This window comes from Caretta caretta, chromosome 4 (genome assembly GCF_965140235.1).
Source record: "Caretta caretta isolate rCarCar2 chromosome 4, rCarCar1.hap1, whole genome shotgun sequence".
Taxonomy (NCBI): domain Eukaryota; kingdom Metazoa; phylum Chordata; order Testudines; family Cheloniidae; genus Caretta; species Caretta caretta.
In genome coordinates, this window is record NC_134209.1 from 137,795,059 (window position 1) to 137,821,507 (window position 26,449).

At 40.4% G+C, this 26,449-nt stretch overlaps 1 protein-coding gene across 6 annotated transcripts in view; it reads right to left on the reverse strand.

Annotated features, from left to right (window-relative positions):
* MAEA (macrophage erythroblast attacher, E3 ubiquitin ligase) overlaps window positions 1-19,837 on the reverse strand; it is a 112,639-nt gene extending 92,802 nt beyond the window's left edge. For 2 of the 6 annotated variants that reach the window (XM_048849158.2, XM_048849156.2), the window contains exon 1: window positions 18,898-19,025. In XM_048849158.2, coding sequence (XP_048705115.1) covers window positions 18,898-18,966 — 69 coding nt within the window. In that variant the 5' untranslated portion in view covers window positions 18,967-19,025. The other 4 variants (XM_075128115.1, XM_048849155.2, XM_048849157.2 and 1 more) reach the window with 4 other exon arrangements.
* Window positions 19,838-26,449: the final 6,612 nt, after the last annotated feature.

The window sequence follows — 26,449 nt, forward strand, 5'->3', positions numbered from 1 at the left end:
AGCAAGAACCAGGAAGGATCTCTAGGTGGAGACCTACTCCCTCTCCTCAGCAGAGGACGGAGGTGAAACTGAAAGCCTAAATAATTATAGTGTATGGATCTGTAAGGTGGTGGGAAGAACAAATGTAAATAAATTGCACGGAGGTGTTTAACAACTGAAGGTCTTGGAGACTGCAGAGAGAGAGCAGAGGACAGGAATGGGATGTCACCCTGCCACGCCTAGTAAGGAAACCAAGTTCCACAATCCAGTACACCCTCAAAGAGAGGACCATGCCAGCAGCTTCCTTATTTATAATGAGGGGAAATCTAGCTCAGATGCTTCTACTGATCTGCACTCTGGCAGTATGCTATAGGAGGGATGATCTCAAGGTCTAACCACATGGACAGCACATTACAACAATCTGTTCTGGAGATGAGAAAGGCATGGATAATTGAGGTGAACCTTGCCAGAGAGAGAACGGTCACAACCATCTTGCCAGGCCTAAATGAAAAAAAGTGCTTGACCACAGCTGCTACCCAAGCACCGAGTAGGAGCCTAGGCCCTACCACCACCCTCAAGCAGTGCATCTGTTTTACAAATGGCTCTCTTACACTCTGGCAGGCACGCATATATACACATCAGCCAAATCTTCCAGCTTCTTCCCCCACTCCTCCTGTCTGGATTGAGTCACAGCCTCAATTTCATCTAGGCACTGGGTGTAGCATTTCTCCACGCAATCCATCAGGGAAATTAACACACTGTAAATAGATGTCCTAGACAGCTCTTAAAAAAAAACCCCAAAAAAATAAAAATACTAAAGCACTGTCCCCACCCCACCCCCCGCCATTTGTGAAACTGTCCTGGAACACTTAAGAGCTTCAAAATCCACTCACAAGTAGCAAGGAGAAAGTTTTCTGATGTTGGTGGACTGGATGTGGACGGGAGAGTTGTGTCTGCAGCATTTAAACTTATTTTATTTGGTTTAATAAGTGCTACATTTCTAGCCCTTTATTGTTGAAGGCAGCATTCCAAATGTTAATTGATGCATTGTTATCTATCTGAAACGGCAGTTAAAACAATTTAGTGTCTCTGTTGTGGATCATAGCTTTCCCAGACAGCATAACAAAATTGACATCATGTAATTGTGTCCATTTCTCTCAAAACAACCCTTAGAGAAAGCTAGGAGCTGCAGTAGAGACATATCCCCACCCTCTCACAAACACACAAAACAGATATGAAAATACATTTATACTAGTCCTCCAGTACAGCAGTTCCCAAACTGATCCTGTGGAGTACAAGTAGTCTGGGGTAAGCAGGCTGATCATACAAGACGGTGCTGGCTCTTCTTTTCCTACCGCTCATTAACTTCTACATTTGTAGAATCCCATTGTAGAAGAGAGGCTGGAGAATTGTAAACACAACTGGAAATAAAGAAAGAGTCAGCCTAACTTAGTCTACTCAGTAAGAGAAGAAGAAATAGGAGTCAGTGGGATGGGAGCTGCAGAGGGGAAGAATGTCCAGGGAAGCACAAGAAGGAGAGGAACAAAACGGGACCAGAAGGCAAAGCAGCATTTTTTTTTTTTTTGAGGGGTGGAGAAGACAAACAATAAACGGGGAAGGACAAGACATGGCAATTAAATAAGACTAATTCCTCGCTTAACGTTGTAGTTATGTTCCTGAAAAATGCTATTTTAAGTGAAACGATGTTAAGCAAATCCAATTTCCCCATAAGAATTAATGTAAATACACGGGGTTAGGTTCCAGGGAAAAAATTTTTGCTCGACAAAATACATCTCGTATATACACACACAGTATACGTTTTAAACAATTTAATACTGTTCACAGCAATGATGATCGTGAAGCTTGGTTGAGGTGGTGGAGTCAGAGGCTGGAGTATTTCTTAGGGAATCCCTCACTGCTAAATGATGAACTAGCACTCGGCTGAGCCCTCAAGGGTTATTAATGTAGCCTCACACGCTACAAGGCAGCACGAATGGAGGGAGGGGAGACAGCATGGCAGAGAGAGAGAGAAAGAAAGAGAGAGAGAGATGGAGATGCATATTGCCCCTTTAAGTATGTTGACCCCACTCTACGTACACTGCCTTTTTAAGTAGATCAGCAAGTTGAGACACCAGCTGCTGCAAGCAAGCTCCTTCCGTCCTGAGCCCTGTCATGTCACCCCACTCTGTGGAGATGAGGTGCAGGAGCGGGAGGCAGGAGTGTGGAGAGGCAGACACCCTGACATTAGCACCCCTCTTCTCCCCCTCCCGCCCCTGCACAGCAAGCAGGAGGCTCCCAGGAGCAGCTCCAAGGCAGAGGGCAGGAGCAGCACATGGCAGTGGGTGGAGGGACAGCTGAACTGCTTGGCAATTGATTGCCTGCTGGGCAGCTGCCACACAGGGAACTTAGGGGAGCTGATGGTGGGCTGCTGGTCCACCCTGGTTCCAACCCCCAACCAGATAGATCTAACGGGCTGCTCTTTCTGCAAGCAGTGGACAAAGCAGGCGGCGGCCAAAAAACCTTATAAGGGAGCACTGCGCAACTTTAAACGAGCATGTTCCCTAATTGATCAGCAACGTAACAACAAAAAAACGTTAACCAGGACAACTTCATGTCTGTATAAGATGGACAGCTAAAAATTCAAAATGTTTACTTTTCCACATACATAAAAGAAGTTGTCATCACAGGACTGTTTTGCAGTTATAAAGCGAGGGAGCGTGCTCCATGCAATCACAAATCCGAGTACATGGAACAATCTCTCCATTATGATTAGTCCTTTTAACAGAACTTTTCAACTCTATCAAGTGTGTGCACGGGTGCATGTTTCAAATAATCTCTAGTTTTGGCCTAACATCAAGACATGTAGTTGAAGCAACCACTCTTCACTTACATTTGTAGTTTTGTAAGAGATATCTGAACTTTCCCACCCTTGTTAGTAAAGCTGTTTGGCATGAGTTACTGATTCTGCAACTTCCAGCATGGCAATGTCAAAACCACAACAAAGTCTCAGGAGATTTTTTTCTTCTTTAAACAAAAATGTACCAGAATGAGTTCATACATGTGCAGTATCCAGCTTCTTGCCTTATGTTTTAGTATCTAGGGCAAGTCTGACATGAACACAATACCTTTAATCATGGTGAGCATCACTTCTGCTGATGTCCCCATGTTCACTCTTTCTTTAAAAATAATAGAGTTACTAATAAAAAACAGAAGAAGATTCTTGATATGAAAGACGTCCAAATGCTAACTAATATAAAAGTACCTGTGTACAGACAAGTGCATGTAAATAAGACATATACACATGGGTAAGTTTATGGGGCAGTTGCTTAACACACTATTAGCAAGGGAGAAGGATCTGGGGAGAAAATAGGAAAAATAGGTTAAAATACTTAGATAAGTTAGATTTACTCAAGAGAGCAGTGTCTGAAGAAACTTCCTAACATACTTAAGGAACTAGCCAATGCAATCTCTGAACCAGCAGTGATTATCTTTGAGAACTCATGGAGGATGGGTGGGATTTGAGAAGACTTGAGAAGAGCAAAAAATAGTACCCATCTTCAAAAAAAGGGATAAAGAAAGACACTGAGAATTAAACCAATCATCTTAACTTAAATACTCAAAGATACTGGAACAAATTATTAAACATTCAATTTGTATGCACCTAGCGGATAAAAGAGTGAGAAGTTATAGCCAACATGGATTTGACAAGAACAAGTTATGCCAAACCAAACCAACATCCTTCTTTGAGAGGGTTACTGGCTTAGTGGAAAGGGGGAAATTTGTAGACATGATGTATCTGGATGTAACTAAGGCTTTTGACACTGTCCTACATGACATTCTCATAAGCGAACTACAGAAATACGGTCTATATGAAATATTAGATGGATGCAAAACTGATTTAAAGATCATACTCAAAAAGTGTAATTATCAATATTTGCTGCCAAACTGGGAGAGCATATGTAGTGGGGTCCACAAGAGTCTGTCTTGGCTCTGTACTAGCCAATATTTTCCTCAATAACCTGAATAAAAGGGGGGGAAAGTGTGTTTGTAAAAACTTGCAGAGGACACCAATCTGGGTGGAGTTGCAAGCACTCTGATGGACAAGATTAGAATTCAAAAGTGATCTTGATAATTTGGAGAACTGGTCTGAAATCATAAAGATGAAGTGCTACAATTAGGAAGGGAAAAAAATCCCATGCACAGTGCACAGAATGGGGAATAACTGGCTAGACAGCAGTACTGCAGAGGAGGATCTGGGGAGATTATAATGGATGACGAGTTGAATATGAGTTAACAGTGTGATGTTCTGCAAATCCGCCACGGGCAGGAAAAGCAGCAAGCAGCTTACTTTGCAGCAAGGGAGATTCAGGGTAGAAATTAGTTTTTTCCTAACAATAAAGGATAGTTCAGCACTTGAACAGGCTGCCTAAGGTGGTTATGGAATCCCCATCTTGGTGATCTTTAAGGACAGGTTACACTAACACCTGTCAGGAATGATCTAGGCCTCTAGGTATACTTACTCGTGCCTCTGCACAGGGATGACGGCCTAGATTACCTCTTTTAGTCCCTTCCAGCCCTACATGTCTATGATTCTATGACTGTTGGACAAAATGTAGAGAGAAACAAAAATTGGACTGGTAGGTTTCAGTTTCACATGCTCCCTTACTAAATGTGGGTCAGAGCAGATTAGCCCGACCAGCTTATCCAGTGATTAAAGAATTAGCATAAAAAGGATCCTAGATACATTTTAATTTCTTTGAGCCAGGCATCATGCCTGCTTGTGCTTCCTAACAAAAAAGTTCTTGATCCCAGTTCAGGCCTTTGGGTGCTAGTGCAGTACAAACACTATTTTTATTGGAAGTAGTATTAAAGTTAAGAGAATCCACAAACTGTGACCACTGCAGTCACATGATCACAAACCAGTCTAGTGGTGAACAGAAAGGGGATTAAAAAAAAAAAAGAGAGAGAGACACCCCTAAAATATTGCATCTAAGGCCCTGTTTTGACAGGAAAAAACAAAGGTTTTTTTTCCAATTATGTATTCTTAACACAAATTAAAAGCACTGTAAACACACAGGCTAACGTGCCTGTAGCTGTGTTAGCTGGCCATGTTTTGGCCTGCATCTTTACAGGCTTTTCATTCAAGATAAGCTAAATTCAAAAACAAAACCAAACGAACAAAGGAGCCACACACAAGGCCACATCCTTTTTGATCTATTAAGACAGGGGTTAAATTTTCTTGGGTAACTAAGAGAGAAAAACAAAGTCAAACGGTGGCAGTAATGAGACAATCCCCAACAGCAGAAATGTAAAAGAGTGAACTAGGACTGTTGTACGCAAGAGGAAAGGTGCAGTAGCAGGGAAGCAGAGGCAGAATGCAATGCTGCCTAAATACTTTAAATTGTAAACAAGGGGAAAAAAAAAATCCCTAAATCAAAATGGAGGTCAACCCATCCAGAACATACCTCTGAGCAGCAAGCTCTCTCTTTTTATACCGAATAAGGTCCACACACTTGGACAGGATATGTAAAATAGACGAGGAGTGCAGTACTATCATTCTTCAGATAGAATAACTTATTCTGCACATGAGACTAGATTCCTTTGTGGACCAGCAATAGGTATAGCATTTTTGTGTAGGAGTAATGCAATAAACTTATCACTTGTATTCTGTAGCTCTCCATCTGTCGATCTCAGCATATTTCACAGAGTTGAGCTAGCATTATCTCTATTTTACATATGGGTGAGAAAAGTAATTTACATTGCCACTAATTTGAAGAACCATTAACAGAACCCAATTCTTCTGATTCCAAGCCCTGTTATCAGCCCACTAAATCATGACCCACTATTTTCCTCTGCAGCAGTAATAATTTTTCCTGGAGTTGCTGGCCTACCTTTAACCAAAGGCTACTAAATAAATAAAATAGATAAGAGACCTCGAGGACCAGTGGCAGGGTTTAAATTTTTATTTCTTACAAGTGTTCATATCAAGAATTAAGAGCCGAAGTTCAAAGGTAGAATAAGTTTTTCTGTGCAGTAATGTTAATTTTCTAAGTCTGTGTGGTAGGTGTGAGATTTTCCAAAAATTATGACGCTTAGCAAAATTTAGGAACATTAGATTTGCATTTTTCAGTGGGGGAAAAAAAATGTGCAAAACATGAACTTCCCTCAATTACAAACATATCAGTTTCATAACATTAGAAAGATAATACTATTTCACTTTAATATCATTTGTATTCAAGGGTTTTTAGCTGCTCTAAACTGGACACTGAAAGATATCTATCTATATACAAAAAATAAAAGATCACCATTCAATACTGCTCAGAATTTTGTCTGCTATTTCAACACTTCAAGAGAATGAACGGATAGTGTCTAGGATAACAAATTGACACAGTTCAACTAACATACACACTTGTACAAAAGCAGCAAATCAAATATAGATTTTGGGCGGGGGGGAAGATATTAAGCTTTTCCATAGGCACAATTATACAAGAAAATGTAATTAATCTCCTTTAGTCACCTGTGTAGTTCCGTACAAGTTTCTCATTTACAAAATTCAGCCAACATCTTGCTAGATCATTTTGCCGTTGTACAATGATCTTTTGCGTCTTTATGTAAGCCAACTGATATCCATTTTAGGGTTTGTGTAGTGGCATACGTTAGAAATGTGGTGGAAACTGTCACTCCCACCACACTTTTTTGTAGCCGCCATCTTTGACTCCCATTCCAAAAGCAAAATTCCACTAGACACTTTTTAAAGCTTTGTCCTCCTTTTAAGCAAAGTATCTGAACACAGAAGTAATGTCAAAGATATCTCGCTGTCAAGAGTCAGCCTGGCTCTAACACAGTCTTCCTGTGTGACCTTAAGCAAGTCACAGAATCATAGAAAAGTAGGGCTCGAAGGAACTTCAAAAGGTCATCAAGTCCAGTCCCTTGCACTGAGGCAAGACCAAGTATATCTACACCATCCTGGACAGGTTTTTGTCTAAACTGGTTCTCAAAAACCTGCAGTGAAGAGGATTCCACAACCTCCCCTGGTAGCCCATTCCTGTCCTTAACTATCTTTATAGTAGGAAAGGGTTTTCCAAATATTTAAACCTAAAATCTCCTTTGCTGCAGGTTAAGCTGATCACTTCTTATCCTATCTTCAGTGGACAAGGAAAACAATTGATCAGCCCTTAACACATTTGAAGACTGATGGGTGACTTGATAACACTCCTCTTTTCTCAAGATTAAATACGCCCACTTTAAAAAAAAAAAAAAACTTTCCTGATGAATAAAGTTTTCTAAACAGTTTATCAATTTTGTTGCTCTCCTCTAGACTCTGTCTGATTTGTCCACATCTTTCCTAAAGCATGGTGCCCAGAATTAGACACAATATTCCAAGTGAGGCCTCAATAGTGCTGAAGAGAAGACAATAATTACCTCTTGGGTCTTACACCTTGGAATAACAGCCTTTTTAGCAACTGCTTCACATTGTGAACCACTATAACCTCCAGATCCTTTTCTGCAGTACTACTGCCTAGCCAGTTATTCTCATTTTGCAGCTGTGCATTGGATTTCTCCTTGCTCAGTATAGTATTTTGCACTCTTCTTTCATTGAATTTCATCTTGTTGATTTCAGACCAATTCTCCAACTTGTCACGCTTGTTTAACATTCTAATCCTATCTTTCAAAGTGCTCACAACCACTTGCTCTTGATGTTATCCATAATTTTAAAAAGTATCTCTCTCAACTCCATTATCCAAGTCATTAATGAAAACATTGAATAATATTGGGCCCAGGACTGACCCCTGCAGGATCCTACTACATAGGCCCTCCTAATTTGACAGCAAATCATTGATAACTACTCTGAGTATGGTCTTTCATCCAGTTCTGTGCACCCACCTTATGGTAGTTTCAGCTAGATAATATTTCCCTAGTTTGCTTATGAGAATGTTACATGGGACTGTCAAAAACCTTACTCAAAAAAATTAAAATCTATCACATCTACTGCTGTCCTCCTAGCCACTAGACAAATGCCCCATGTCAAAGAAAGATAGTAGGTTGGTTTGGTATGATTTGTTTTTGACAAATCCATGTTAGCTATAACAGATCACCCTACTATCCGACCTAGGTGCTTACAAATTATTTATTTAATAATTTGATCCAGTATCTTTCCAGGTGTCAAGATAGGACTGACTGGTCTAATTCCCAGGATCCTCTTTGTTCCCCTTTTTAAAGATAGGTACTATGTTTGCTCTTCTCCAGTCCTTAGGGACCTCACCAATCCCCCATGAGCTCTTAAAGAGAATTGCTAACTGTTCAGAGATTGCATCCTTAAATACTCTAGGATGAATTTCATCAGGCCCTGCAGCAACTTGAATACACATGAATTATCTAAATATTTCTAGCCAATTTCCCCCCCCCTATTCTGGCTTATGTTCCTTCCCCCTTGTTAATATTTATTATGCTAATCAGTGGATCATAATTAACCTTTTTAGTGAAGACAAACAAACATGTCAGACTTCTTGGTGTCATCCATTATTAGCTCTCTTTCCCTGCGAGGGAGGTTGACCTAGACTTTTCTTTGTCTCTCTCTTGATCTTAATATATATATATATTCTTATTGCCTTTAATTCCCTTGCCAGATGTAACTCATTTGGTGCATTATCCATTCAGATTTTCTCCCTACATGCTTGAACTGATTATTTATACTCATCCTTAGCAATTTGGCCATGCTTCCACTTTTTATGATTTGTGGTGGGCAGGAGGTTCTTAAACAGCTCCTGATACAGTGATATTGGCCTCTTACTATTCTTCTTATTTTTCCTTCAACCAGAATAGTTTGCTGTTTTGCATAGACAACATTGAAGGCATAACTGCCAGCTCTCCACAACTCTTTTTTTCCTTAGATTTTCTTCCAAAGGGGACCTTACCTACCAGTTTCTGTGTTCGTTAAAGTCTGCTTTTTTCCAGGTCCATTCTCCTCATTCTGCTACTTTCACTTCTTTTCCATAGAATCACAAAATCTGTCATTTCATGATCACTTTCTCCCAAATTACCTTCAGTCTTCTGATGTACAAAAAGTTACTCCCTGTTGGTCAGAATCAAGGCTAAAATGGCTGTCTCTGTTACTTCCTCCACTTTCTGGGGGGAAAAAAAGAGTTGTGCCCAGTACATTCCACGACCATATTGGAGATTTTGTGTTTTGCTGTATAAATTTTCTAGCAGATGTCCGAGTATTTAAAGTCCCCCCACACCCCCATTATTACCAGGTCTTGTCTTGTGTTTTGGATATTCCGGTTATTTGTTCCAGAAATGCCTCCTCCTCCTAATTTGGTGGTCTAGAGGAGACATTTACCATAATACCCCGTTTTCCCCCTTTTCCTTTCACCCAGAGACTTTCAACTGATGTCTCACCTAAGAACACGTGTATATATTCTTGATGTATAATGCAACACTTTCCCTTTTTGCTGAACAAGCTATACCCCTCTATACCAATATTCCATCCACGACATTTATCCCATCAGTTCTCAGTGATGCCAATTCCACAGGATCTGTACTATGCCCCATCTTTTAAACAATTCCTTGGAGGGACCCCTTCAGTATGCCAGACCCCCAAGTGTCCCACTCCCTTAAAGGTGGGTCACACGGCCTCAACATCTCCTAGATTGAGCCTCTAGCACTTCAGTTTCACGAAGTAAGCTCTGCCCAGTTAGTCCAACTGAGATAGACTCCCACTCAGACTTTTTGCATTCTTGAGGAATCAGATCTCCACATCTACTTTCAGTGACACCAGGTAGCCTTTTCAAAACAAAGTAGGGTTTATTAGTCAACTGGAATACAGAGCCTGGAAGTCCTTAGGTTAGCAAAGAGAAGCAAAGGTGAAGAAAGTTCAGGCTGACCAACGTCAGCACTTTACCCAGTCACGCGGCTGCAACACCCATTTGGTCTCTGCCTCTATCTCTCTCACTCTCTCTGTGAGCCCAGGCGACAGCTGCTACGTCTCTCAAAGGCCAACTCTTGTCCTAGCCTCCGATCGCCTTGTGGTCCATTACGTTCCTCCTCCACACCCAGGCTGAGTTCACATATTCAATGACACCTACCTGTGGGAAACTTAGGCAGGCAGCTCAGTCCTTGAGGTTCCTATTGTCTTTCCAAATCCTCTATTGATATTGACCAGTTTCAGCCAATCATTAATGACCCATTCAGAGCACCCCAGACACTTACTTGACATGAACATCTTCAATGCCACAAGGGCATTATAATGCTTCTGCACGCACTAGTTAACAACCTCAATCAAGTAAGTCACTGCCATACACATAATCCATAAAAATATTACAGAAAGTTTCCACTTTATCACATCAAGTCATAATTTAGCTCATGTACTAATTAGGACTGTTGATTAATCACAAGAGTTAACTCATGCTATTACCTCAAAAAAATTAATTGCGATTTTAATTGTCTGTTTTTAATCGCAGTTTTAATTGCGCTGTTAAACAACAGAATACCAATTGAAATGTATTAAATATTTTGGATGTTTTTCTACATTTTTAAATATATCGATTTCAATTACAAAGAATACAAAATCTGGAGTGCTAACTTTATATTATTTTTATTACAAGTGTCTGCATTGTAAAAGTGACAAAAATGGTATGAGATGAATTGAAAAATACAAGTACTGTCGTGCAATCTCTTTATCATGGAAGTACAACTTACAAATGTAGGGGTTTGTGTTACATAACTGCACTCAAAAACAAAACAATGTAAAACTTTAGAGCCTACAAGTTCACTCAGTCCTACTTCTTGTTCAGTCAATCGCTAAGACAAACAAATTTGTTTACATTTACGGGCAATATTGCTGCCCACTGCTTAATTACAATGTCACGTGAAAGTGAGAACAGGTATTCGCATAGCACTGTTGTAGCTGGCGTTGCAAGTTATTTTCATGCCAGATATGACTCTTTAGCACATGCCTCTTTATGCTTCGGCCTTCACTCCAGATGACATGCTTCCATGTTGATGAAGCTAGATAAAAAGTATGTTAGGGTAGAATTGGGGTAGAATTGTATGTCTCCTGCTCTGTTTTACCTGCATTCTGCCATATATTTCATGTTATAGCAGTCTCAGATGATGACCCAGCACATGTTGTTCTTTTTAAGAACGCTTTCACTGCAAATTTGGCAAAATGCAAAGAAGATACCAATATGAAATTTCTAAAGATAACTAAAGCACTCCACCCAAGATTTAAGAATCTAAAGTGCCTTTCAAAATCTGAGAGGGATGAGGTGTGGAGCATGCTTTCAGAAGTCTTAAAAGAGCAACACTCTGATGCGGAAACTACAGAACCAGAACCACCAAAAAAGAAAAATTAACCTTCTGCTGGTGGAATCTGACTCAGATAATGAAAATGAACATGCGTCAATCCGCTCTTCTTTGGATAGTTATCGAACAGAACCTGTCATCAGTGCGGACGTACATCCTCTGGAATGGTGGTTGAAGCATGAAGGGACATATGAATCTTTAGCGCATCTGACATGTGAATATCGTCTGATGCCAGCTACAACAGTGCCATGCAAACGTGTGTTCTCACTTTCAGGTGACATTGTAAGCAAGAAGCAGGAAGCATTATCTTCTGCAAATGTAAACAAACTTGTTTCTCTTACTGATTGACTGAACAAGAAAAAGGACTGATTGGACTTGTAGGCTCTAAAATTTTACATGGTTTTATTTTTGAAGGCAGGGGTTTTTTGGTACATAATTCTACATTTGTAAGTTCAACTTTCATGATAAAGAAATAGCACTACAGAACTTGTATTAGGTGAATTGAAAAATAGTATTTCTTTTGTTTTTTACAGTGCAAATATTTGTAATCAAACATAAATAAAGTGAGCACTGCACACTTTGTATTGTGTTGTAATTGAAATATATTTGAAAATGTAGAAAACATCCAAAATATTTAAATAAATGGTATTCTATTGTTTAACAGCATGATTAATCGCAATTAATTTTTTTAGTTGCTTGACAGCCCTAGTACTAATAGTTCCAGTTCTTCCTCTTTATTTGCCATACCCCTTATATTTGTGTGCAAACATCTAAGATGTTGTATAAATTCCCCCACTGTTCTCCCTCTTGTTATTCCTATGACCCAACTGTAATTTTCCATTTCCCACCCTCCCGCAAGATCTAATTTTAAAATTGCCTTTAAAAAACAAACAAACAAACTACCCGTGGGCTTTTGTCACTTGCCCCCTTTTTACCTAGTTTAAAGCTCTCCTCATTAGGTTGGCGAGTGTATCCCAAGATGGTCTACTCCTTCTTGGTCATATGGACCCCATCTATTCCTAGCAGTCCTCCTTCCTGGAGCAGCATCCCATGGTGGAGAAAGCCAAAGTCGCCTCATCGGTTTCTCTGTTCCCCCTCCAATCTTTTGTCTGTCTTGTATAGCTTGATTACAAACTACTCAGGGAAAGAGACAAACAGTCTTCAATGTGTGTTTGGACAGTGCCTAGCACAATGGAGTCAGTCTTGGTTAGGGCCTCATAGGTACTACTGTAACACAAATAAATAATGCCACAACTCCTACTGGATCCTATAATATCCTTCAGCTCTATCATAGTTCAAGTGACAGCACTTCACACAAGATGTTTATACTTGTTTGTGAAGGAAATTTGTATTGGGATATGTGAAAAACCAAAGTTACACTGTATAAATGAGCTATGTTTATGAAAGTTAAGAAGATAATTAAAGTAGAGAGGTTATGCAGCAGTTAACTCATGGGGTTTGGGCCAGTTAAAGCCATCTGGCCTCAGAGTGGCACTTAGGTGTTGTAGCATCTGCCTGCATCTTACTTTATTTAAGCAAAAAGGCATGACAATTTCACAATTTGTGAAACATGCTACACTAATGTATATGTAAAGTCTTGCGTATGAGCATACAGTATTTCTACATAGTATATTTTCAGGCCCTGGGCTAAGAAAGGCCAAGTATATCATGAAGGTAACATCTTATGTTTACAGGTACCGAATGATTTTGTGGTCATGCCCTGCCAGCAAATATATGGCTGCCAAAACAGTTGTTTGCTAAATGTATAGGCCTAGAGATAAGGTGCCACACTGATTAATACATGGACTACTACAGCAAAGAATAGTAGGGAGGGGTTTAAAAGAAAGTGAGATACACTGAGGAAGCAAGAGCTGATTAGAGAATGTAGGACAAAGAAATCTTGCATTTATTTTTATACTATGTTTCATGACACTTAAGCTCTGAAATGCTCTTCATTCATGATTTAGCAAAAATGAAGAGAATTTGATAAGTTTCCTTTACTTCTATTTTCTAGCAGCTTTCACTAATTCAGATAATTTTACAATTATATAATAGTATTACAGTAGTGCCCAGAGACCCCAAATATGTTAGGTATTGTACAAACATAGGAAGCTAATGCCAGAGAGTTAATCTGGAAACAAAAGTGATACAAAGCATTGTTGAGGAGAGATGAGGGCTACAAGCAAATATACTACAAGTATAACTTAATTATTAGTAAAAAGAAAAGGAGTACTTGTGGCACCTTAGAGACTAACAAATTTATGTGAGCATAAGCTTTTGTGAGCTACAGCTCACTTCATCAAATGCATCCAATGAAGTGAGCTGTAGCTCACAAAAGCTTATGCTCACATAAATGTGTTAGTCTCTAAGGTGCCACAAGTACTTTTCTTTTTGCGAATACAGACTAACACGGTGCTACTCTGAAACCATTAATTATTAGCGTCCTGTCTTTGAAGCAAATGCTAATAAGATCCCCCCTCCTCAAAGTATCAGGAAATTCCATGCTTAAAATGATTTTCTGCAGGTGCAACAACTTACTGGAAGTCAGAAAATGAAATCTACAGCCTATAGCTACTCTAATACCTGTTTATAAAATTATGCACGTCTCTGCTCATAAGTACATTTCCTTACTTTGGTTGTACTAAACAAATATACTTTATTGCCAGGGCAAAGGAGTGAGTCCCATTAGATTCAAAGCCTGATGGTTCTTCAACATCAAAGTTACTTCAAAGGGTTGCTATAGGAGAATTTAGAGAATGCTTGCACAGAGCCCAACAGCAAAGAAACAGCAGTAGTATGTCAGACTATCCTCTTCTCAGCACATATTTTATTTAGTAAAATGGATGGGGTTGCTTGCAGGTAACAGCAAGATCATACTCCTATTCCGTAAATCCTCTTTTTTTTTGTACCATCTATGCTGTATCAAAAACATGTTAAAGAGTATGAAGTCTTGCCTCTTCTGTTCTCCTTCTCTTCTCTCCAAATCACACCCACTGAAATAATAATGCAGCTATTCCCTCAAAAGTTTCTGATGATATTGTAAGTCAATTGAATATTGCTCTTGGACATTTCAGCAAATCCAAGACCCAATTAGAACCTTAATTTATTTACAGGATTTTGTTTGACAGTCAAAGTTGGCCTGAGCACAGGATGAGAACAACATATACTATATCTATTCATGTTCTCCCACTGTCCCACTTAAGGTGTACTGGTAAACTGCTCTGCACAGCTCAGAAGAACTCGGTACCTTCCATCAGAGAATGCTACACTGAGTCCAGCTTCACTACTTTAAGAACAGAAGAATGGCCATACTGGGTCAGACCAATGGTCCATCTAGCCAGGTATCCTGCCTTCCAACATTGGACAATGCCAGATGCTTCAGAGGGAATGAACAGAACAGGTAATCAAGTGATCCATCCCCCGTTGCCCATTCCCAGCTTCCTGCAAACAGAGCCTAGGAACACTTCAGAGCATGATTTTACATCCATGTCCACCCTAGCTAATAGCCATTGATGGACCAATCCTCTATGAATGTATCTAATTCTTTTTTGAACCTTGTTATAGTCTTGGCCTTCACAACATCCTCTGGCAAAGAGTTCCACAGGTTGACTGTGCATTGTGTGAAGAATTACTTCCTTTTGTCTGTTTTAAACGTGCTGTCTATTAATTACATTTAGTGACACCTAATTCTAGCGTTATGAGGAGTAAATAACAACACTTCCTTATTCACTTTCTCCGCACTGGTCAAGATTTTATAGACCTCTAAGATATCCCCCCTAAGTCATCTCTTTTCCAAGCTGAAAAGTCCCAATCTCATTAACTTCTCCTCACACAGAAGGTGTTCCATATCCTTAATCATTTTTGTTGCCCTCTCTGTACCTTTTCCAATTCCAATATATCTTTTTTGAGATGGGGTGACCAGATCTGCACACAGTATTCAAGATGTGGGCATACCATGAATTTATATAGAGGCAATATGATATTTTCTGTATTATTGTCTACCTCTTTCCTAAAGATTCCCAACACTGTTTGCTTTTTTGACTGCCGCTGCACACTGAGGGGATGTTTTCAGAGAAAAATCCACAATGACGCCAAAATCTCTTTCTTGAGTGGTAACAGCTAATTTAGACCTTATCATTGTATATGTATAGGTGGGATAATGTTTTCCAATATAGATTACTTTGCATTTATCAATACCGAATTTCATCTTCCATTTTGTTGCCCAGTCACCCAGTTTTGTGAGATTCCTTTGTAATACTTCACAGTCTGCTTTGAACTTAACTATCTTGAGTAGTTTTGTATTATCTGCAATTTTTGCCACCAAAGTGTTTATCCCTTTTTCCCGATCATTTATGAATATGTTGAACAGGACTGGTCCCAGTACAGACCCCAGGGGGACACCACTATTTACCTCTCTCCATTCTGAGAACTGACTATTTATTCCTACTCTTCGTTAGCTATCTTTTAACCAGTTACTGATTCATGAGAGGCCCTCTTAGCCTATGACAGCTTACTTTGGTGAGGGACCTTGTCAAAGGCTTTCTGAAAATCTAAGTACACTATATCCACTGAATCCCGCTTGTCCACATGCTTCTTGATCCCCCAAACAGCTTTTCAACAGCTGCTTATGCCAGAAGTTGACCAATGGCCTTCAAAAGGGGCTAAAGCCTCCCAACACTGCTCCCAGCTCCCCTTCAAACTAAGCAAAGCTACTTTCACTGATACTTGGCTAACAGCTGCAGCCCAGAGTCCCAACCTACCATCACTGGAGCAGCCCAGGTAAAAATATTTTGACTTCTAGTCACACTTCTCTCTACCAGTTTCTGGTTCACTTCTCGTTCCATCCAGCTTGATAATTCAGCTTTTTCATAGTTATTTACATTTCCAAAGATACAAATGAATTACATTATTTTCTGATGTCACTTGTTTATTTGTACATCAGCTCTGAACTACGCTCAGAGTGTTGACACCCTTTAATTTCCTTTTGTCAGTGCATATTGGAGGCTTCATGTATTATGCTTTCAGATGAGCTGTAAACCAAAATTCCCTATCAGTGGGGTTTATTAGAGATTGATGCAACTTTTTTGGGAAAGACAGCAAGTAACCCTCATGTCCTGAGGAGGAAAACAGCATAAATAGTTATATTCTGTACACTTAAATTACTCCCGCAGATTCAGCTGAGTAAGTCACTTCACTTTCCCTTGAAAAATAATACCGTACAGAATTGCTGAAGCAGAATGTTGCTGCACTTCCACTTCAGAAACTACCTCATTTTAGCATTAAGAGGGATTTTCCCTATAGAGAGTATCATAAGCACTCCTTCCCATGAAAGGCACTCTTATGGAACGTACTGTAACGTAGAGCTATTACACAACTGCTATTATTTAGTGACTTGGGCATGAGCAAGTTAAAGGGAGGAAACAGGAAGGATATAAATGTAGTTCTGACTTCCTTATAGTTTACTTACATCAATTAGAGAAAATTGCCAGTGTCCACAGATCGGTAACAAAGTATTATAGCTGCCACCACAGTGACCATAATAAGTTTATATGCATGTGTTTTATAGACTGTTTTAAGTTCTTAAGAACCAACTAGAGATGAAAATTCACTCTGTCCTTTTCACCTCTACCAAAAAATTGTTTTCTCTAGCATGGATAATGGTTTGAAATCTCCACAGTCAAGGAAACTTAAGGGGATAAATGCAAGTTGTAACTAAACAGTGACTGCTTCAAGAGTTTTTTTGTAATAAGAACTAATATTAAACAGAAAGGAAGCTTCTGGAGCACTGAGGGGTGGGGGAGAGACAAAACACAAAAAGAATTAAGTGCCATCTAAACATCACCCTTATGACATTAAACAGCCTTGTATTAACAGTGTTATTCAAACTAAATAGCTTGAGTTATTTCATGACAATAAAAGGAATATTTCATTATAATTAAAATGCTGCAAAAAATCCCTCATCAAGAGTAAATAGCAGACTTGAAAAATGCCTTAAAACTAGTTTAAAATGACTGCCTTCTTCTTCAAATGGGGGACAGTAGATTGCCTTAAATGGTATATAGAGAGAGAGAGAAAAAAAAGCAAACCATTGTCTGTCACTAGATGTAAATACTGAGGAATAGGACAGATTGTCTAAACACAATATGAATGTGTCAATAAATAAACCACTAAAACAGGCTTCTTTGTCGATGAATTTCTTAACTTTGTTGCTGGCTGTGGAAAGTACCAACAGTGCCTTTCTAAGGGGACTTAAAATTTAACCCAGATACTGTCAAGCTGTAACTACTTCAGGATGACAGGGAAAATAAATCTTCAGATATAAAATGGGAATCAAAACAGTCCCAAAGGTGAAGAGGAAATGAGGGGGTAGGACAGGAGGAGGAAGGGAAGAGCAAGAACATGGGCAGAAAACTGCAACACAAACAAACAAAAAAACCAACCACACAACACTCTGTATATTAAAGTACAACATGACTTAAGCCCAAAAGTTTATTTTGTAAAACGTTTTTGGTACACACTATATGAAAAAATATATTCTAGTTAAATCAGTCATAAGGGATGGAAAAGGCCTATTAAGCAGTCCAGCTCATCTCTCCTCACTCCCACTTAGCCAGCACAGGATTAGTTCCCTACAGTAAATTCAACTGCAGTTGAATTGGTTGATCTAATATATATTAAAAATATTCTAAATGATCAATTCACCACTTCCCCTAGGAGACTATTCCCCAGTTTAACAGATCTTATTGTCAGCAATATTTACCCTTAATGGTCACTTTTGATTTTTGTTTGCTCATTTTATGATGTCTGGCCAGCCTATGCAATTCACCTCCCACCTAGGGAGTTAACACCCTTCAGATACAGTCAGTTACTACATCAGCCACCCCAACCCTTTAGTAGTATCCAACCAAGCTATGGATATTTAACTCTTTCTTCCTTATAAGCTCTCCAGTCCCTTTAATCATTTTTATCTCGACACACTGCAGTTCATCTCCATCTTTGGGAACCCAGATGCCAAGGAACCATATTTCCCCCCCCCCCACCACCACCTCTTAACAATGATACATTGCTCTAACTCCTTTAAAAATTCCTTCTAAATAATCAATGCTCACAGCCCCCTTAAATCATTTCCATTGCCCTGCACCCTCCAGTCTGTCCCAGTCACACCCCTCCCCACACAGCACCCTTCAGTCACATCTTTGCCATGGCATATTCAGCTCTTTCCTTCTCCTAAGTCAACCCCTCCAGTCCTTCAATCGTTTTCATTTTTGTTGTTGCTCAGGGGACTCCACCCCACCTACATCTTCAGGGTATGGAACTGCCCAGGGAAGGCATCATATTCCAGGCACGTTCCTCAACATCAAAAGAAAGAAAATAACCCTTATTGGTATAGGGCAAGGCAGACGGAGGGGGGCACTGAAAGGGGTCCAGTGAACTGGGGTCTCCCCACATTACACACCTTGGGGCCCGAGGGGTTTATAATACAGGGCGTGGGGGACCACAGCTTGTCAAGCCCCAAGCTTCCTTTAGCCCTGCCCAGCTGGGCCATGACCAACCTCGCCCAACCCCTGCCTGGCCCTCCCCTCCCCACAGGCACCCAGGATGCCTAGCACCCACCTTGAGAGTGGGATACTCCTGCACCTTCAAAGTCATTGAGAGCTGAGCAGCTGATTCCTGCACCGCCATCTTGGATTGGGCACCAACCTCCTCCCACCCCCTCCCCGCACAGAGTCCAAAAGAGCTACCTACGGCGCGCGTTGCATGGTGGGCAATAAAGGACTTCCTCCTCCTTCCTTTCCCCCGCCCCTCTCGTCCCTGATGGAGGCGGGCTGAACCAACAGATTACCTCTCCCCCTCCCAAAGCCGGGTGGTATGAGCCAAAGGACAGTGGCAGTGGAAGAGAAAGGAAGAGAGTATCCATCCAATCATTGCATCCCTTTCGAATCGATCACTTCATAGGCTTTGTCCCGCCCTCTAATTTGTGAAAGCCTTTTTGATTGGATGATACACGAGAGTCAGGGAGAGCTACGCATTCCCGTAGGCGGGGATTACATCTAGGATTGACAGTTTTATTTTCCAATCAAACTATCCAGACTTTCATTCAGCCCAATCAGAATCTCCTTTCTGTTTGGGTGGGCGGGACGTAAAAAGTACATTTTTACGGTGAGTTAAAGAGGAGGCTTTAACTACCCGCCCTGAGGTGTCCGGAGGGGGGCACCGTAAGCGAAGCCGGGACGGGGAGCCTGCCGTGTACGTCTCGATTGGCAGGCAGAGGGGCCAATGCACGCAGCAGACACATCGACGGACACAGCGATGAGCGAATGGGAAGCGAGGGTGGCTGGGGCAAGCGGGTGGCAGCGAGCCGCCTCGATTGTTGCCGGAGTTTGTGCGCGGGGAGACGGGGAGGGGGTGATCCCTAGTAAGCCGCGTAGGGAGGAGCGGGAGTGAGGCGGCGGCGGCGGCGGGAAGAGGTTTAAGTAGCGGAGACAGAGTGAGTCCTCTCCCCCTCAGCCCGGAGCGGGGACTCCCACCTTACCCGCCTCCCGGGGGACGCCTCTCTCCTCTCCCCACAGCCCCGACCCGGCCCCTTCGGCGGGGCAGCCCCCGCCGTTGGCGGGCCTTTGTCCGGGGCGTGTGGCAGGTGCCAGCTCGCCTCAGCCAGGGCCAAGCGCTGGCCGGCCAGCTCCCTTCCCCGGGCGCCTTCCGTCGACGGCCTGGCTGAGTCCTGTGCGCGGCCCGCGGAGCCCCCCGGCCGCCTGGCAGGGAGAGACGCACCCTTCCCAGCTGCCCGGAGCGCCAACCCCGGAGCGAGGGAGAGTCTGCCACCCTCCCCTCCTCTTGCCCCAGCTGTGCCTGGAAAGGGTGCTTGTTCCAGGCTTAGCCAATAAATAGTTCCCTGTCTCGCTGCACTCGGCCTGTTATTGGGTTGCCAGTTTTGGTTGGAGGTATTCCTGGAGGTTTCATCCCATGGCATCATCTTTAATTAAAGATTAATCTTTAATTTCTGGAGCGTCCAGGACAATCCTGGAGGGTTGGCAACGCTAGTCTGTTACCATGTAAGAAGGGCCGGAGCTTGCAGTTTTTCTTATGGTTACTCCCGTTGATTTCCTGTGGCAGTAGACAGACGCATGGGAGTTTTTGCAGAATCAGGACCTGAACCAGCTGCTCTCCAGTAGTGATCTGGGGACTGGCAGAGAACCGTTCTTTATGGTCTGCAGAATGAAACGTTTTGAGGCTATCCTTTTTAGGATCGTGCATAACACTCATCACTGGTTTCTGAGCACTTTAGTGGGTTGGGATGGGAGATGCCCCATGAAAATCTTCTCTGAGGAATTAGCCTGCAGAATGAAAAAAAGATGGAGAACCACTGATCCAAAAGTTGGATGTGAAGGGAAAGGTCACAAGTTGTTTCTTACTCTGTTGACGTCTATGGCAGAACTATTGACTTCAGTGGTGCAGGAAGCAATCTTGTATGACCCTTATACTTTGAGAAGTGCACCTTATTGATGAACATGATAGTCCAAGGTTTAAAAGTGCATGTATATGAAATGTCCATGGGTAGTGACAGTGACTTTGCTGCCCTTCCTGGTTAAAGTTTGGCTGCATTATTTCTGTTAATTTCTCAGAGTGCAGCCACCAATTCTTGCTGGTCACTGTGACAAATTTTCCTAAAATACTTAACATTAGAAAAAACAAAAATATGTACATATACATGTCCAAATAATTGTAATTTATTTATATAGGGTTTTTTTTTTTTGCTGCCTCCCCCAGCTCCCCACTGCCCCCCTTAGGGCTCCCCATTGCCCTCAGGGCCCTGTACTTCCCCCATTGCCCTGAGCTCCCTTCCACAGCCTCGCACCCCAGGCTCACCCCACTTCTTGCCTCTTGACCACGGCGCCCAGTAAGGCTGGCCCAGCTGAAAGCCCTCTGCCCTGGGTTGAAGCCTGTCCCCAGAGCCCATCAGCTGAATTGGTGGGGGGGGGGAGGGAGGGAGGGAGGGCTGAAGCCTTCCCTTAGAGTCCAGTGGCTGAAGTGGGGGGTCGGCTGAAGCCCTCCCCTGGGCACTGCTGGGAGGGGCCAATACTTTTCCCTCTCCCCCATCTCTGTTGAGGAGGCTATCCTGGCTGCAGGAAAACCCCTTGGTGGCCATATTTGCAAAATACTGGCCTAAGGGCTAGATCCTGCAACTGGATCTGCATGGATGGACCTTGATTGACTTTACTGAGGCTCCATGCAGATATAGGGGTTTCAGTGTGTCAAGCTGAACTATTGAAGCCTTAGGTAGATAGTGTGTACACACACATTTACAGAGCACTATCATGTTCTTCCTATTTTTTTCATGTAGATATGAAATACATACACATTTTTTAAAGATTCTTTAAACAGAAAGTTTTATTCTAGACTATGTGAGTTCAGTAGTTAATTAATTAGCACTAAGGACATGGAAAGAAAAATTAGCAAAGGGTGGATATTTTGTTGTAAATTATTAGGCTAATGTGTGAAATATGTAGCTACTGAACATTAGATATATATTTACATGTAATTTATTTTGCTTTGTATATTTAGTTACGTCTACTAATCTTAATTGTACCATATTTTCCATATGTAATTTTATGCTTAATGTTGAACTTCAACAATATGCAAAATGACCATATTTCACAAATATAAAGTGATCATAGGCATATGTGTGCAAAGTGAGTCAACCTTTGTCCTGTAGAACTATTGGTGAATGTTTGTCAGAAATTAGTAGTCAAAGTTGAAGAGGTTTGCTCAATGGAAACAGATGGCTGAGCCATCATCATGTCACAGGAAACAGCATGCATTCTTAGTTTAACACAAGAGGGAGCATGTCTAATCTTTAACCTTTAAATATTGCAGCTTCAGAGAGAGAGCTTTAATTGTTGAATGTCAACTAAGTTATGTTCTAGGTGGCATGGTTAAATATTTATACAGCCTATATGTGCATTATTGGCATGTTTTCAATTTAAAGTTGTTGCAACTATTAGTTCATGCAAGTAGTGGCATAGAGGGAGTGTGGACTAGAACTAAACTAATCATCTAATCTCTCAAATATTTAAATTTATCTTAAAGAAAATGGAGTGGTCAGTAACTTCCTGCTGAAATTAAAATCAATGAATTATATTGTTGTAAACATTCAAGTACAGAAATGGGCCTTTGATTTTAATGATAAAATAATAATCTTTGTTTTCAAGTTTCCGCTGATTACGCCCCCCCCCTTCCAAAATTATGGAGCCCAAGTTTAATTTTAACGGAGTTGTGATTAATGCAAAACAAGTCTGTTTATACAATGGTTAGTTCTTAAGTACTATCTTTGTGTAATTCTTACAAAAGCCAAGAAGTGTAAATTTGGAGTATATTAAGAAGGATGTGTGTGGCCATAACTTGTTGCTTTCTCCCTGTCCTCTAGCGGGATGACATAAGAAAGAAATGTTAGATTAATTTTTTTATTTTGAATTTGTATTTCCAGGTTTTGATGATCATCCTTTTCAAATAGTTTATCAATAGGAATGAACATTGTAATTAATGACGCCACATCCAACTATTTAATCACTTTGGATAGTATACATTAAAAAATAGGGTTGTCATGCGATTAAAAAAAATTAATCACATGATTAATCGCACTGTTCAACAATAATAGAATACCATTTATTTAAATAGTTCTGGATATTTTCTACATTTTCAAATATATTTCAATTACAACACAATACAAAGTGTACAGTGCTTACTTTATATTTATTTTTGATTACAAATATTTGCACTGTAAAAAACAAAAGAAATAGTATTTTTCAATTCATCTAATACAACTACATCAGTGCAATCTCTTTATCATAAAAGTTGAACTTACAAGTGTAGAATTATGTACAAAAAATACTGCGTTCAAAAATAAAACAAGGTAAAATTTTAGCGCCTACAAGTCCACTCAGTCCTACTTCTTGTTCAGCCAGTCGCTCAGACAAACAAGTTTGTTTACATTTGCAGAAGATAATGCTGCCTGCTTCTTGTTTACAGTATCACCTGAAAGTGAGGACAGGCATTTTCATGGACAGTTGTAGCTGGTGTTGCAAGATATTTTTGTGCCAGATGCACTAGAGATTCATATGTCCCCTCATGCTTCAACCACCACTCCAGAGGACATGCATCCATGCTGATAATGGGTTCTGCTCGATAGCCGTCTGAAGCAGTACAGACCAACGCATGTTCATTTTCATCATGCAGAAGAGAAGAATGAGGGGGGATTTGATAGCTGCTTTCAACTACCTGAAAGGGGGTTCCAAAGAGGATGGATCTAGACTGTTCTCAGTGGTAGCAGATGACAGAACGAGGAGTAATGGTCTGAAGTTGCAGTGGGGGAGGTTTAGGTTGCATATTCGGAAAAACTTTTTCACTAGGAGGGTGGTGAAACACTGGAATGCGTTACCTAAGGAGGTGGTGGAATCTCCTTCCTTAGAAATTTTTAAGGTGAGGCTTGACAAAGCCCTGGCTGGGATGATTTAGTTGGGGATTGGTCCTGCTTTGAGCAGGGGGTTGGACTAAATGACCTCCTGAGGTCCCTTCCAACCCTGATATTCTGTGATCATCTGAGTCAGATGCCACCGGCAGAAAGGCTGATTTTTATTTTATTTTTTATTTTTTTGGTGGTTCGGGTTCTGTAATTTCCACCGTCGGAGTGTTGCTCTTTTAAGACTTCTGAAAGCATGCTCTACACCTCATCCCTCTCAGATTTTGGAAGGCACTTCAGATTCTAAAACTTTCAGGCCAGTGATGTAGCTATCTTTAGAAATCGCACATTAGTACCTTCTTTGTGTTTTGCCAAATCTGCTGTGAAAGTGTTCTTAAAATGAACAACATGTGCTAGGTCATCATCCGAGACTGCTATAACATGAAATATATGTCAGAATGCAGATAAAACAGAGTAGGAGACATACAATTCTCCCCCAAGGAGTTCAGTCACAAATTTAATTAATGCACTATTTTATTAACAAGCATTATCAGCATGGAAGCATGTCCTCTGGAATGGCCAAAGCATGAAGGGGCATATGAATGTTTAGCATAACTGGCATGCAAATACCTTGCAGTGCCGGCTACAAAAGTGCCATGCGAATGCCTGTTCTCACTTTCACGTGACATTGTAATTAAGAAGTGGGCAGCAATATTGCCCGTAAATGTAAACAAACTTGTTTGTCTTAGCAATTGACTGAACAAGAAGTAGGACTGAATGGACTTGTAGGCTCTAAAGTTTTACGTTGTTTTGTTTTTGAGTGCAGTTATGTGACAAAAAAAGGTACATTTGTAAGTTGCACTTACACGATAAAGAAATTGCACTACAGTACTTGTATGAGATGAACTGAAAAATACTATTTCTTTTGTTTGCCATTTTACAGTCCAAATATTTGTAATAAAAATTAATAATATAAAGTGAGCACTGTCAACTTTGTATATTGTGTTGTAATTGAAATCTATATATTTTAAAATGTAGAAAAACATCCAAAATATTTAATACATTTTAATTGGTATTCTATTGTTTAACAGTGCAATTACAACTGCGAATAATTGATAGCCCTATTAAAAATCTTAACTACTCTACATACTACCTAGTAGACTAAAACAGAAACCTCACTATTACTCTGTTGATAAGTAACTAATTATATATTTAAAGTGTATATTTATGGCTATCCAGTTGGCTTAATCTGAGCTATATGGGAGGATGGGAGATCTAACTTTTTCTAGGGTGGAAATTGTTAACAAATAATATTTACAGTATGCACAACGTTATACATAACATGGAGACATGGTCCATACTAGAGTGACTTGCCATATACAATGATTTGGTAGTAAGAGAGTGTTTATATGTGGCAGAGAAGAGGCAGAATGGATCTGACATACTTCTTGGTTTATGTTCAAGCAACCATTATGTTTTTGGGAAGTTGGGAGGAATAGTATTTGGAGAAATAATAACCCACACTCCCCCTTGGACTGCTAACAGGGAGCGTTTGAGTAGATTTGAATTCAATAACTCTGCCTATTGATAGGAGAATATAGCCCCAAGGAATGGACTGTTAAAGCTTTTAGCCACATATTTATTTCTGTAATATATCTTTTAATTTGAAGGGGATTTTAAAATGAAAAATAATGCTTCAGAATAAGGGACTGGGAGAAAGCAAAATTTGAATTTGAATGACTTAATAGTGATATTCTGAGGTTCTGCATTAGTGAGATGAGGGCTATATTGGCTTATATGCATTCTGTTGAACTGAGGGATAACTGAATGTACACTTTGGTTTCTTTGTCTGACATGTTTTTTTTACTTTGACCTGTCAATCCATGTATGTTTACATTTTACAAAAAAAAGTACTAGTATGTGAATAGAATTTAATGCTTGTATTGCAGTTGTGACAGTTGACTTGTAATTGTGAAATGACTGTTGTTCCTTGGTTATGTGTATATAGGATGAACGATCCTAGTAAAGATGTACATTAAAAGCAAAAGCTAAAATGTTGCACTATGTCCTGGCTATTTAGTCATCTATATTAAATAAGTTGTCCATCTTAGTGCAGTTTCCATGGGTCAGTTATCCATGCCATAAAACCATCACCACTTCAGTCATTGACTCATTGACTTGGTCAAAGATTGAATAAGTGTACAGATTGGCTTGCCTTGTCACCCCGTCCAGCAGCATTGTAAAGTAGCCATTGCAGAGCAAACAAAAATTATGTTCAGCCACCTTACCATGATGATGAGGGCATTTTACTTGCCTGTCAGAAAAAGTATTTGCTTCCAGCAAGTGGTGTGAGTAGAATTTTACAAAGCTGCCTTAGAGGATTAGCGATGACACACATTGTCAAGGGCCACTGTCTGTGCTGACCAGTTCTTTGAATAGACAACTTAATATCTCCAGGACTATCCAATAAATTCACTTAAAAGTTATTTAAAAGTTACTGTGTATTCAGACTACCCTGTTTTCAAATATTAATAAATATTTATTAATGTGTTTTTATAAAAAGTAAAGCACCAGATTCACATTGTAGATCAAAGGGTCTGTGAAATTTTATTTTTAAAAAGGAATGTTTTATTTATATTGGAAAAGTGCAAATAAGGCTTCCAGAGCTGATAAAATGGGTGTACTTTTGTGTCCCTAAAACTTTTTGAA